The 13,213-nt window shown below is 35.6% G+C and overlaps 1 protein-coding gene and 1 long non-coding RNA gene across 8 annotated transcripts in view; one reads left to right on the forward strand and one right to left on the reverse strand.

Annotated features, from left to right (window-relative positions):
- The window catches only part of LOC309667816, a 160,788-nt gene that overhangs the window by 103,070 nt on the left and 44,505 nt on the right, over positions 1-13,213 (reverse strand). The window lies entirely within an intron of this gene.
- Positions 1-13,213, forward strand: part of PRMT3 (protein arginine methyltransferase 3) — a 150,807-nt gene that overhangs the window by 88,241 nt on the left and 49,353 nt on the right. For all 7 annotated transcript variants that reach the window (XM_082476649.1, XM_082476652.1, XM_082476653.1 and 4 more), the window contains exons 12-13: positions 5,253-5,440; positions 7,308-7,394. In XM_082476649.1, the coding sequence (XP_082332775.1) occupies positions 5,253-5,440; positions 7,308-7,394 (275 nt within the window). The remainder of the gene's footprint in view (positions 1-5,252; positions 5,441-7,307; positions 7,395-13,213) is intronic.

Raw genomic sequence — 13,213 nt, forward strand, 5'->3', positions numbered from 1 at the left:
GAGCCTAAGTCATGAGCTCATGCCTAACTTGCAAGGGAGGGAGGGAGGGAAAGCAAGTTTTTGTCATTTTCAGCTTTTATAGAGGGAAGTAGGCCCTGCCTCAACATAGGAAATCTCTCAAACAGTTCAGAGAGGGGGCAGCAAAATAGTGGCAGATATGTACTATATACACTGACAGATCTGTCTCTCTCAGGTTTTGCATTAGAATTTGCATTGGAAACCTGATCTATCCTAATAAGAAATTGCCTCTGTTATAAAGTCCAGGTTTACAAATATACTTTTCTTACTATTTCCTTCTCTGTAGAAAGCTGAGCTGTAGAGTTTACTGACTCCTCTCCCATTTCTGCTTGGTTGCTCTCCTTTTTAGGATCTCTTTTGCCTTATCACCTCATTCCTTTACTCAGATGGAATGGGTAAGGCTGAATGTTTCCATTTTCCTCACTTTGCCCTGAAATTTTATTAATCTCTAAACTTTCTCAACCCTTTTTTCCTTCCTCTTTCTTTTCCAACAGGTGCTCATTTACTGTGGGATAGTTGAGTTCCTCTTTCCTTTTTTTCCATTTGAAAAGCATAAAATGTGGCATCATGAATAAATGGAAAGCATAAAGATTTTGCAGTCAGACCTTGAGTTAAATCCCTGCTTCATCAGATGATTAGTTAACCTAGTTAGCTGATGAAGACCAGTAATTTGGGCAAGTTACTTAACTTTTCTGAATTTCAGTTTCCTTATCTGAAAAATGAGGATTATAATCCAGCTTTATAGAATCAATCAAAAGTCTAAATGAGATGCTTGACGTAAAATAGTTGCTCAATAAATGTTAATTCTCCTCCTGAGTTATAGCTGGTAAACATGAGATTAGTGTTAAGTTTATACCTTATAAAAGTTTTGAAATGAATTTAGGCACCATGGTATTATCACCTGATGTCTGTATAGTACATACCTCAGTGTCATCAGCCACTAACACTGTCTCATAGTGCGTAGAGGTTTCTTTAGTATTTCCATAATTTACTGTGTACTTCCTCATCTTCAAATCTATTTTTCCCACATTTATTATTTTTGTTCTGTTCAGTGATATTGCAGTAGTGTCATTTTCTACTTTTTTTCATATTATAATTTTTCAGTGCATATTGCAGCAACATTTTAGCCTAGTTAAGCTTTAGAATGTGGGCCTAATCACTATTTATACATTTATTATAAGTTAACGATGAGAAAATGTTCCACTTTCCAAATAAATAGTTAATTTTTAAGATAACCTTATTATATAAATTAATTTTTTAAGCTTATTCAACTCCCAAATTATTTATGCATGTCAGTCATTGTATTGTTGACTATTATTTCACTGAAGTCTTTCTCCATGTGGTTCACATATATTGTGAAAAGGACAGTCTATTTTGATTTATTTATTATCTCCTTTCTTTCTAAACCTTTTTCCTCTCTGGTTATTTATATACAAGCAGTGATGCTAGTGTTTACTAGGAATTGTTTCTTTATGCATCTCAGTCTTATCCTTTAGTGTCCAAAAGTTTGTGAGGCATTTCTAAGGGATAAAGGATTTCCCATCTTTATCTGTTCACCATGTGAGCTGTTCTAGTGACAGATGAATTCTGGGCAGTGAATCGAGAAGGACACAGATGTCAAAGCCATGAATTTATAAATGGTCTGTTAAGAGGGTGCTTTTGTCCAATCAACACTTTGTTAATTTCACCTACAAGAAGGAATAATTATTCAATTATGCTTCTTTCGGACAAAAATCAGATGACAAATGTGTCAGAATATGAAGGTAAAGGATTAGTCAGGATTCTGACAAGTGGCCCCAAATTTTAGCCAGCTGTGAGGAGGTGGATAAAGAATCAAATCGACCTATAGCATTGATAACAAGTCTTTCATAAATATTCATAGATCTTACTAACTGAAAGATAAAAACTAATTTCATTTCTAAATTCTAACAAATACAGGAACCGTGATTTTCTGTATTTTATTTTATTTTATTTTTTTGATTTTCTGTATTTTTGTGAAATATAGCTTGAAAAATAAACCTTGAGGGACTTCCCTGGTGGTCCAGTGGTTAAGACTCAGTGCTCCCAATGCAGGGGACCTGGGTTCGATCCCTGGTTGGGGAACTAGATCCCACATGCCTGCCTCAACTAAAAGATCCCGCATGCCGCAATGAAGATCCCACGTGCCACAACTAAGACCCAGAGCAGCCAAATTAATTAATTAATAAGTTAATATTAATAAGTAAGTAAACCTTGGAAAAGTTAAATAATATTCCTCTTTAGTCTGTTTCTTCTTAATACTAACATATTTTCAAAACTTTTAAATTAGTTTTAGTAACTTATAGTTTTTCCTTATGAATGAAAAAGTTATCCTTATTTCTTAGTAATATTACTAACTAGTACATCATATTGCTTGATACAGAGCCGGAGTTCAGAAAACTTTTTCTACAAAGGGCTAGATAGTAAGTATTTTAAGTTCACTAAGATTTTTAATAATATTCTAAAATAGAAGAACTCTGTGAACCATGTTAAGTAGCTTGAGTGTACACTGCGCAACTCCAGGGGATATTTGGACACTGGGAGTGGTGCGCCCAGAAGTAGCGCAGTATGATGGCCCTGATAATGACCTCCCTCATGCGGTTTTCCCTCATCTATATCAGGGATATCTATATCTGGTGTGCTGCCTGTTTTTGTAGGTAAAGTTTTATTGGAAAATAGCCATGCTCATGTATTTATATATTGTCTGTGGGGCTTTCACATCACAGCAGCAGAGATGAGTAGTTTCAGTAAAGACCATACACAAAACCTAAAACAGTCACTTCACATAAAATGTTTGCTGACCCCTGATCTGTACCCTTATTATGTTCCTCTTTAAGGGTGAAATTAACAGGATATAATGTTGGAAAGCTTACATGATGGTCATATTAAGTCTGACAAAGTATACAAAAAGAAGTTACCAACTATCTAACGTTGCTTCAGAATTCTGTTTCTTCTTCAGTGTTTCTCATAGTAAGGACCTGGTTCAGGAAACTAAACATACATACCTTTCCTGTAGCAGATACTCTTGCTGGGTCAGCATTTCCAGGAGCACATCATTTACTTTGAAGAATTTGCATTGATCAGAAATTTAAACACAGTCAAGAGGCTTAACACATCTGTGGAGGAAGAGGAGGGTAGAAGTAACTCAGTTTACACAGCAGTCGACTCCAGCCCAATGCAGCTATCATATCTGCCTTACATGCCCCCTTAGAGAAGACTTGAGAAACTTCTTATCAGTGACATAGCACCAGTTATTTTTTCTGGGTATCTCAAATGTCAGGTTTGGAAGAAGCAATTGCTTTGATGCCAGCAGATCTTACCATGGGCTTTATTTAGAAGATAATTTAGTGCTGCTGTCGTTGAATAATAAAATTCCTACAGCTGTGGAGAGAAACAGAGTTTGGGGGAAGGAGAGGGTTATTTCTCTGCTGTTTACGTCTGAAGGCTAGTTAATAATAGTAAAATTATTTCCTTTGTGCATTTCTTTGGCACATATGTACTTGCTTTCAGTTTGTTGATATAGAGGTATGTAATTTATATTTGAATTAACGAATCCCCTAAATGTTGACATTTGAAGGACAAAGTTAATTTTGCTATTTATTAGTCCAAAAAAAAGAACATCAGTACTATGTTTCTCCCTGAACACTCTCTTCCTTTACCTCTCTTTAACACTTACTCTCTTGGTTTTCTTCTTACTTCTGTGGTCTAGCTTCTCAGCCATTTCTTTTCAGCCTCCTTTTCTTCTACTCATCCCTTAAATTCTGCTGCTCATTATGTATCCCTAGGTGACCTCATAAGCTCCCATAACTTATACTTGCATTTATGTGCTCATGGTTCCAAATTTATATATTGAACCCAGATCACCGCTTTTGAATTTCAGACCTGTATAGTCAGCTGGTTGTTGGATATTTTTACCCGTTTGTCTCATAAGCATTAAACTCTCATATTCCTCTTGAATCTGCCCTTTTTTTATTTCCTATTTTAATGGTTAGTACCACAGTTTACCCAGTTGCTAAGTCTAAAACCGTGTCATCCTTGACTCTTCCCTCTTTCTCACCTTCACAGCCAGGCGGTCTTACAGCCTTATGAGTTCTACCTCCTAAACACCCCTTGACTGTATCTCCTCCTTTCCATTCCCACAGCCGTCACTCTATTTCAGATCACCTGTATTATTACATTTATCTCTTAGTTTGTCTCTTAGTCTTGCTCCCTACCTTTTATTCTCCACATTGCACTCAAGGTGGCTTTTCTAAGACCAAAATCTGATCAAGTTGCTACCCTATGTAAAATTTTTCGCTGGCTTATCATTATTCTTAGTATAAAGTCTAATTTATTGATGTGGTTTACTCAGCACTGTTTTCTTTGGTCCCTCCTTTGTCGCCTTCTGTTTCACTGTTCCTCTCAAATTGGAGTGTACTGTGCCCCTACATGCCCACTGCCCCCTCTGCCTAGAACACACTTCCCCTCCCACTGGGAACTTACTTGGTCTTCAGTTCTTGCCTTAAACAATATTATTGTTCCCCTGCTATAGCCAAATCTGAGTTAGCTGGTTTTTTCTGTAGGTCCCTTAGTAACTTATGCTTCCCCTTTCTTAGTATTTATTACATCACTAATAATTGCCAATATGTTTGTCAGAATTGTGTAAATGTAAGTTTGAGTAGGGACATGTATCCACAGTCTGTAAATTAGAATAAGACTCAGTGCTCCCAATGCAGCACACATTTGGTGCTCATAAATGTTTACCTTTTATATTGAGTAAGAGAGGGTAATATGAACTGGTCTTCTACACAACTGTAAAATTCTATCACACGACACACCTTTTTAAAGGATTTGTCTCTTCACGTTTCAGAGGAACATTTAAAGTAAAAATCTAGTACCTCTTTTACAGTCAGCATGTTTAATGTTAATAAATATGTTTATTTCAGGATTGTGTCCATCCTTTTTAAGTAATTTGAGTGGGAACCCATCATTGAAATCCTTGTTTTAATCTTACCATCACAGTAATAGAAATCTTTTATTTATTATTTTTTTAAAGAGGCTACAACATGGAACTTGGTTATTTTCTCTGATCTACACCTTTGTTAATCCCCCGCTGCTAGTAATCATTTACTAGCAATCTGTACTGTTGGATTTGATATTTATATTTAGCCTTTAAAAATTATATTTTGTTATAAAGAGAGATAATGCTAAATTGTTGGATGTTTTATTTGTTACAGTCTACCCTGATATTTGCACTATCAGCCTTGTGGCAGTAAGTGATATGAATAAACATGCCAATAGAATTACTTTTTGGGATGATGTCTATGGCTTCAACATGTCCTGCATGAAGAAAGCAGTTATTCCAGAAGCTGTGGTGGAAGTTTTAGATCCAAAGACTCTTATTTCAGACCCCTGTAGTATTAAGGTAGGTATTTTACTAATTTTATTTTCTTTAACAGTATGGCTATTTTTCTTAGTTTTCATTTATGAGTTTAGTATTTCAAATTAATATATTGATTTTATATATATATCTTCAAAACAGTAATTATTCTTTCATTTTAATTAATCTAAAGCAGCTTGATGTCATAATATTTACCAGTTCACTGTGTCATCCCTTTGGAATCACTTCTCTTTATATATTGAAGTTCCTTATACTGAAGGCTTGAATCATTTATTTTGGCTTAGTGAAGGCAAAAAGTTCTGCTGTACTGTCATTTCTGCTTCACCAGCACATTCTGGCCTTATCCTAGCATCTCGTTTACAGCCAGATTATTCGCTCATATATGTTTCACACAACTTCTCTCATTCAGATTTCTTCCAGCCTTTTCAGATTAAGTAATTATAGTGACTGTGCCCATGAAACTAAAACCCTACTATGTTCACATTGCTTAGTTAATTCCTTTTGTGTTTTAATCTTACTCTTCACCATGTTAATCTCTAATTTTATTGTCAATTTTGCTATGTCGAATTTACATGGGTGGAATAATAACTTTGCAGTGAGTGAAAGTCCTATTGCTTTTTTAAAAGACTTCTTAATTCATCTGTTTCAATTGTATCATAAAATAAATATAGCCTGTTCAGTGTTAAGTTCAGAACATTGTCTCTTCTTTTTTAGTCCACTGTTACTTTCATAGTATCAATAATTGTTCTCTGCACAAAGTAGATATTCAGTTAGTGTTCATTAATTTTCTTAAATTGATGAACTATTTTAAATTAACACATAAAGTTTCTCAACAACAACCAGCTGATTAAAATTGCATTCAGCTTTTAAGAAAAAAAATACAGCCTGGTTAATGACTGTAGGACTGTTCGCTGCCCTGGTATACTGAGTGTAAGGGGTTTATTTGGATTCTTTGACTCAGGGTAGGGGTGTAAGCCACCTCAGCATTAAGACTGAGCAGAAAGAGGAGGGTCATGTGGGTGTGCTAATTTCTCTCTTTAGTTATCTCTTTGCTTAATGCCAAAAAATGCTCTGAATAAATAAAATAGTTGAAATAGAAAATTTAGGACTGATATCAAACTATTTAAAATAGAGTATTGTCTCAGGTAGTCATATGAACTGTGTTCCCTGTACACCTACTCATGGTAAGTCAAATGTTGACAGCCTTTACAGCATCATTTGGTCACACTGCTGTAGCTGAGTCCATCTACTCTCCATAGTGAAATGGAGAAGGATTTGAACTAGGTAGGGCAGAATAAGAAAATAAGGATATTTGGCCATTTTATCCCTGAAGTGAATCTTCGTAGTTGGTTTTGCTCGGTTGGAATTGTTGTGGTTTTTCCTAGTATGTAACAAACTTCAGATGCACTTACAAGAGCGAATTCTAAAACACCTTGTCCTTTTAAATAGCATATGTTTTCAAGTTGGCATTTCCTACAAAAATATTAACTGTTATCACACATAATTTATTGTAAATGTATACCACCGGTGGTATACAGAATGATTTTAGTTGGAACACAGGAAAACATTTTTTATTTGAGAGTATTTTAATGTGTCTTAGAAGAAACTTTAGCACAGCAGAGCCATGATTTGATATATATTATTCTTATAAGAAGTCTAAGTAAAAAGTACTAATTTGATTTAAAGAAAAATTAACTGAATAATAGTGCTAGTAGCCCTTAAATTTAGAAATAATCCCAAAAGTGGGGTGTGAATGATTAAAGTTGGCAAAGCATTGGTTTACAGTAATCCTTTTTGCATAAAAAAAAGAAGGAACACTTATCTGTTTGTTTCTGGTTTTGTTTTTACTATTTTTACTAAGTTCTTCCCTCCACTCTTTTTTAATGGGTAGCATATAGATTGCCATACGACATCTATCTCAGATTTGGAGTTCTCTTCAGATTTTACCCTAAAAATCACAAAGACATCATTGTGCACGGTAAGCTCTTTCATTCTACTTTCACAAATCTCTCTAGTAGTGCGGTTGATTGGCAGGCTAATGAATTACCAGGCTTGTGATAAATGAAAAAGACTATTGCCTTTGACAGTCTATCTTTGTCTTTGTTAGACTATCCAATAGATCTGTTTTAATAGGTCACTAGACTTCAAAAAAGTTAGTTTAGTTCAGAAGAGAAAGTATTAGGGAACCATGTTTACAGAGTGATTTTTCTTTATAGATTCATTATTACCTATCATATAATTAACTGAGAACACTCAGCTTTATCTTCATTGACAAAAATTAATGTCCTGCTCCTCCCAGTAACTCTTAACACTCAATTTAGATGGAAATAAGATGTTTATTTGGTGTAATATTTTATATTCTTGTGAGAAAAATAATGAAGAAACTGATTGTTTACCTTTCCTTAAAGAATCAACCTGGTGTAATAGAAAAAGTATGCACTTTAGAAGGGTTAGACAAATCTGGTTTCACATTTGGTTCTGCCACTCACTAATCTGCTACTTTGTTCAAGTTACCTAGGTAATCTGTACCTCAGACTAATCAACTGCTTTAAGAAAAATGTTAATAATCCTTTCTGTCTAGAAGACTAGTTACATTGATTAGTGAGATAATATGTGAAAACACCTACAATGTAGCCAGAAATGTTATTAAAATATAGTAATTTTTTTCTTAAATAATTTCTAAATGTATATTCATACTAAGGTAACAGTATATGCCTTTACTGGGAGACTCAGAATGTTAATAAAATGTAGGCCTTTACTTAAGAAGGTATGAATTTACATAGGTGTTATGATATAAATATTTATATTATTTTAAAATTTAATTATATTGTTTTAAAAATACTCATTATAACTTCAGAATTAAAATTTGTATTGAAAACTGTATTGTCAGAAACTGTGTGAAACAGATTATAGACTTGTTAACTTTGACTCTTCAACCTGATTCTTTTCAATACGCTGCTCAGATTGACATACAAAAGATTATATGATTTCTTTAAAATTTTTTCAGTTCATTTTGAGCCAATAATTATTTTATACCCAAATGAGTTTAACTGTGTTCTTTGATGTTTTGAGGAATTCTTTTTTTCATTGAAATTGGTTTTACAGTTTTGAAAAGTTAAGTATCTAAATCTCAGATTTATGATCATTAAGCACCAATTATATTCATTTAATTGGTGAAAAGCAAAATTTCATTCTTCCCATTCGTTTATCCCAGATTTTCTAATTCTGCTTTTTAATAACTGAAATGATTTGGTCAATTGAAATTACAGGCTAAAGTCTTTAACTCCTAGACTTACTCTGTGTTTTGATGTTGTAATCCTTGAGAGTTAAAAAAGACCTCCTTTTAAAATAATTTATTGAAGTGTAGTTGATTTACAATGTTGTGTTCATTTTTGCTGTACAGCAAAGAATGTATATATCTATAACATATATATGTATATATGTTATATGTATATACACATTCTTTTTCATACTCTTTTCCATTATGGTTTATCACAGGATATTGAATATAGTTCCCTGTGCTATACAGTAGGACCTGGTTGTTTAATCCATTCTATATATAATAGTTTAAATCTGCTAAGCCCAACCTCCCACTCCATCCCTCTCTACCCCACCCTCCCCGCAACCACAAGTCTGTTCTCTATGTCTGCGGGTCTGTTTCTGTTTCGTAGGTAAGTTCATCTGTGTCATAGTTTAGATTCCACATATAAGTGATGTCATATGGTATCTGTCTTTCTCTGTCTCACTTACTTCACTTCGTATGATAATCTCTAGATCCATCCATGTTGCTGCAAATGACATTATCTCATTCTTTTTTATGGCTGAGTAGTATTCCATTGTATACATGCACCATATCATCTCTATCTATTCGTCTGTCAATGGACATTTAAGTTGCTTCCATGTCTTGGCTATTATGAATAATACTGCTGTGAACATTGGGGTGCATGTATCTTTTTGAATTATAGTTTTGTCCGGAAGTATGCTCAGGAGTGGGATTGCTGGATCACATGGCAACCCTATTTTTAGTTTTTTGAGGAACCTCCATACTGTTTTCCATAGTGACTGCTCCAATTTACATTCCCATCAACAGTATAGGAGGGTTTCCTTTTCTCCACACCCTCTCCAGCATTTGTTACTTGTAGATTTTTTTAAATGATGACCATTCTGACTGGTGTGAAGTGGTACCTCATTGTAGTTTTGATTTGCATTTCTCTAATAATTAGTGATGTTGAGCATCTTTTCATGTGCCTGTTGGCCATCTGTATGTCTTCTTTGGAGAAATGTCTATTTAGGCCCTCTGCCCATTTTTCGATTGGGTTGTTTGTTTTTTTGTTGTTGAGTTGTATGAGCTCTTTGTTTTTGGAAATTAATCCCTTGTCAGTTGCATCATTTGCAAATGTTTTCTCTGATTCCGTATGTTGTCTTTTTGTTTTGTTTATGGTTTCCTTTGCTGTACAAAAGCTTATGTTTGATTAGGTCCCATTTGTTTATTTTTGCTTTTATTTTTATTGCCTTGGGAAACTGACCTAAGGAAACCCTGGTACGATTTATGCGAGAGAATGTTTTTGCCTATGTTCTCTTCTAGGCGTTTTATGGTGTCAGGTCTTATGTTTAAGTCTTTAAGCCATTTTGAGTTTTTTTGTGTGTATGGTGTGAGGTTTATTTTTGTGTATGGTGTAAATCAACTTCATTGATTTACATGCAGCTGCTCTGTCCAGCTTTCCCAACACCACTTGCTGAAGAGACTGTCTACAAAAGACCTCTTGTTTAATGACAATTGATTGATCTATAAGGGAATTCTTAGAAATTACTTGTCATATTACCAGTACTGTTAAATTATATTATTTCAAATCTACTTGCAATGACCTCCACATAAGTCAGAGTAGAGCAAATGTAAAACTGTGGTGAAGATCTGAAAAACTGTTTTTAGTTGTGCATATTTCTGAACTTTATATAGATGAGTTTATTGAGTTTCATTGAAATGTTTTTTATTTTCTGGGTATTGGTCTGTGTTCTTATTTTCGGATAACAGAATCCAAATCAGCTTGTTTAAGCAGAAAGGGATTTACTAAAGGGAATAAGAGGATTTCCAGACACATTGGGAGAGCTAAAAGAACAGGCAGCATTTTGAACTTCCAGAAACAACTTCTAGAACCACACCTTAGAACTGGCCTGCTACAAAAACTGTCTTCACCACTGCAGGCCCTGTAACCCCCAATGCCACTCCGTAACTGGTAGCCACCACTGACAACCCCAGATGAATGAAACCCTCACCACCATCCTGTTCTAGTCCCCCCACACCCCGCCCCCACCTCCTGCTGTCCAGTTCCTCCCTACAGATCTTCATTCCGCACCTCTGCTCAGCTAAACGCAGGTCATGTGGTACCCTAGTTACAGGAAATCTTGGAAAGTAGTTTTAGCTGCAGTGGTGTTATGCTGGAGAAAGAGTTTCATAACACGTATACTGGATTCCCCCGCTGTCTGAAAGTAGAGCATTCCTACGAAACCTTTCGTAAGATGAAATGGCGTAAAGTGAAGAAGCAATTACCTTAGGACACATCTTGCTAACAGTGGATAAAATAAATTGAAATAAAGTGCAGACACAGTTCAAAGCTCTGGTGGCTCGATGCTGAGATGCTGAGCGTAGTTCCTGGGGAAGGAGTGTGGCAGTGCTACTCTTGCTCCTGGGGGCGCGCGCTGCAAAACAAACACTGAATGCTGCTTTTGCTTTTCACCTTTCTTCGTAAAAACAAAAATCCTTTTCAAATTTCTTTGTTAGGGAAAATAGGTACTAATGTAGGTCTTTCGTAAAAGCGACATGGTGTAAAGTGAACTTTTGAAAAACAGGAGATACCTGTATAGAATTTTTTCTATTTCCTATTATTTGGGATGGAGTACCAGAAGCTTTATGTTAAAAGGAATTGTATTTATCCTTTGGTGATCTTAGTTTTCATTCTGTATGTTTTAAAGAGTAAAATAGAAAGAAACAAAACAAGAACAAAAACTGGTAAAGTCTGTTTAATCCAAAGATTGTAATTACAGTGTTTATGTTGAGAAATAACGTATCAAATAGATGGTGCTGCATGTGCAGTCAGAGTTCCATATCTGTGAAGAGCCTTTTAGAAGTACATTTTTATTCCCAGCTTGCCTGAATGATTTTAGTAGAAAAGTCTGGAAATGAGGTTGGCCTGGAGTTTGAGAGGAAGGTGGCAGGAGATTGGAAGGGACTTGTATGTGTCTGATCACTGCTGAATAACATGGTTCTATAATTTACCTTGAGAGGAATGTATAGTTTCAAACCATATTTGTTGGCTGCATGCCAGGTATTGAACAGATAAATTTTAGTACTTAACATTTATGCTAACTCTTCTGATATTATTCTGTCAAATAGTCAATATAAATTATCTTCTGATGGTGGTGGTGATAATATCTAACAGTCATTGAACATTTGTATGTCAGGCAATGTGCTAATCACTTTAAAAGCATTATTTCATTTAGTCTTCATAATAACTAGTTGAAGTGGATACTAGTATTCCCATTTTATGGGTGAAGAAAAAAATAAATCACTATAATGTTTTGTGAAATATCCTTACTCTTTCCTGACCCTTCTTGGTGGGATTGTACAAACTATTAAAGGAACATTGAGAAACCTTATGAACGGGTTCTTCCAGGTGTGAAAGAAAGGAGGTTGCATTGTTCCGCTTTTGAAACAGATCTGAAAAATCTTATTCCTGGCCAATAGTCCAACAGTTGTTGGGAGGGAGAGAGAAAGAGAATGTGTATGATCACAATGTGCTCTTCCTCAGGGATAGGACTGACAGATTTATATGATACAATAAGTCCCATATCCCATCCTCTTTGCAGCAGAGAAAAAGGAGCTCTTTGAAAATGTTTTCTTCACCCTTTCAGAGTAAGCTTATAGTTGTTTGATTAATCATCTATATTTCTTAAAACCTTCCTTTCCGGGCATCCCTGGTGGCGCAGTGGTTGAGAATCTGCCTGCCAATGCAGGGGACACGGGTTCGAGCCCTGATCTGGGAAGATCCCACATGCCACGGAGCAACTAGGCCCGTGAGCCACAATTACTGAGCCTGCGCGTCTGGAGCCTGTGCTCTGCAACAAGAGAGGCCGCGACAGTGAGAGGCCCGCGCACCGCGATGAACAGTGGCCCCCACTTGCCACAACTAGAGAAAGCCCTCGCACAGAAACGAAGACCCAACACAGCCATAAATAATAAATAAATAATTAATTAATTTAAAAAAAACCCTTCCTTTCCTTCCCAGTATGCGTCCTCTAACATGAGCCTGATTTGTAAGATTTGTGGCCTAGTGCGTTTATTACATTTCCATTGTCTGTGAATTCCAGCCACCCACCCGTACCTGCTCCAGCTGTCTTTTGCTCTTTGACGTTGTGCCAGCTCCTTACACTCTCCCCTGCCAGCCATCTGGAGGTATTATGCAAGCCTAGTCTCTACGGCTACTTTTTAGATTTTTTGCCTGGTTACTTGGGAATAATCCATTAGCAAAGGTATTAAGAGGATGAGTGCCTAATTGGAACTTTGTTTCTCCATTACATAATCAGAAGAGTTAATGGAAATATGGGAAATAAAAAACAATGCCTGGTAAAGTGATGGAGAAAGTTACTTTGGGGAGGAAGAGGTGAGGCTTTCTTAGAGTGAAGAAAAAGATATCCAGTTTTGTACTGCTAAGTACAAACCTTCAAATACATTAAATGCTTGCTTTCTTGTGCTTGAAACTTGAATGAATAGCTAAAAAGTAAGATGGACAATTTCTCTGA

This window comes from Balaenoptera physalus, assembly GCF_965194825.1.
Source record: "Balaenoptera physalus genome assembly, chromosome: 10".
Classification (NCBI taxonomy): domain Eukaryota; kingdom Metazoa; phylum Chordata; class Mammalia; order Artiodactyla; family Balaenopteridae; genus Balaenoptera; species Balaenoptera physalus.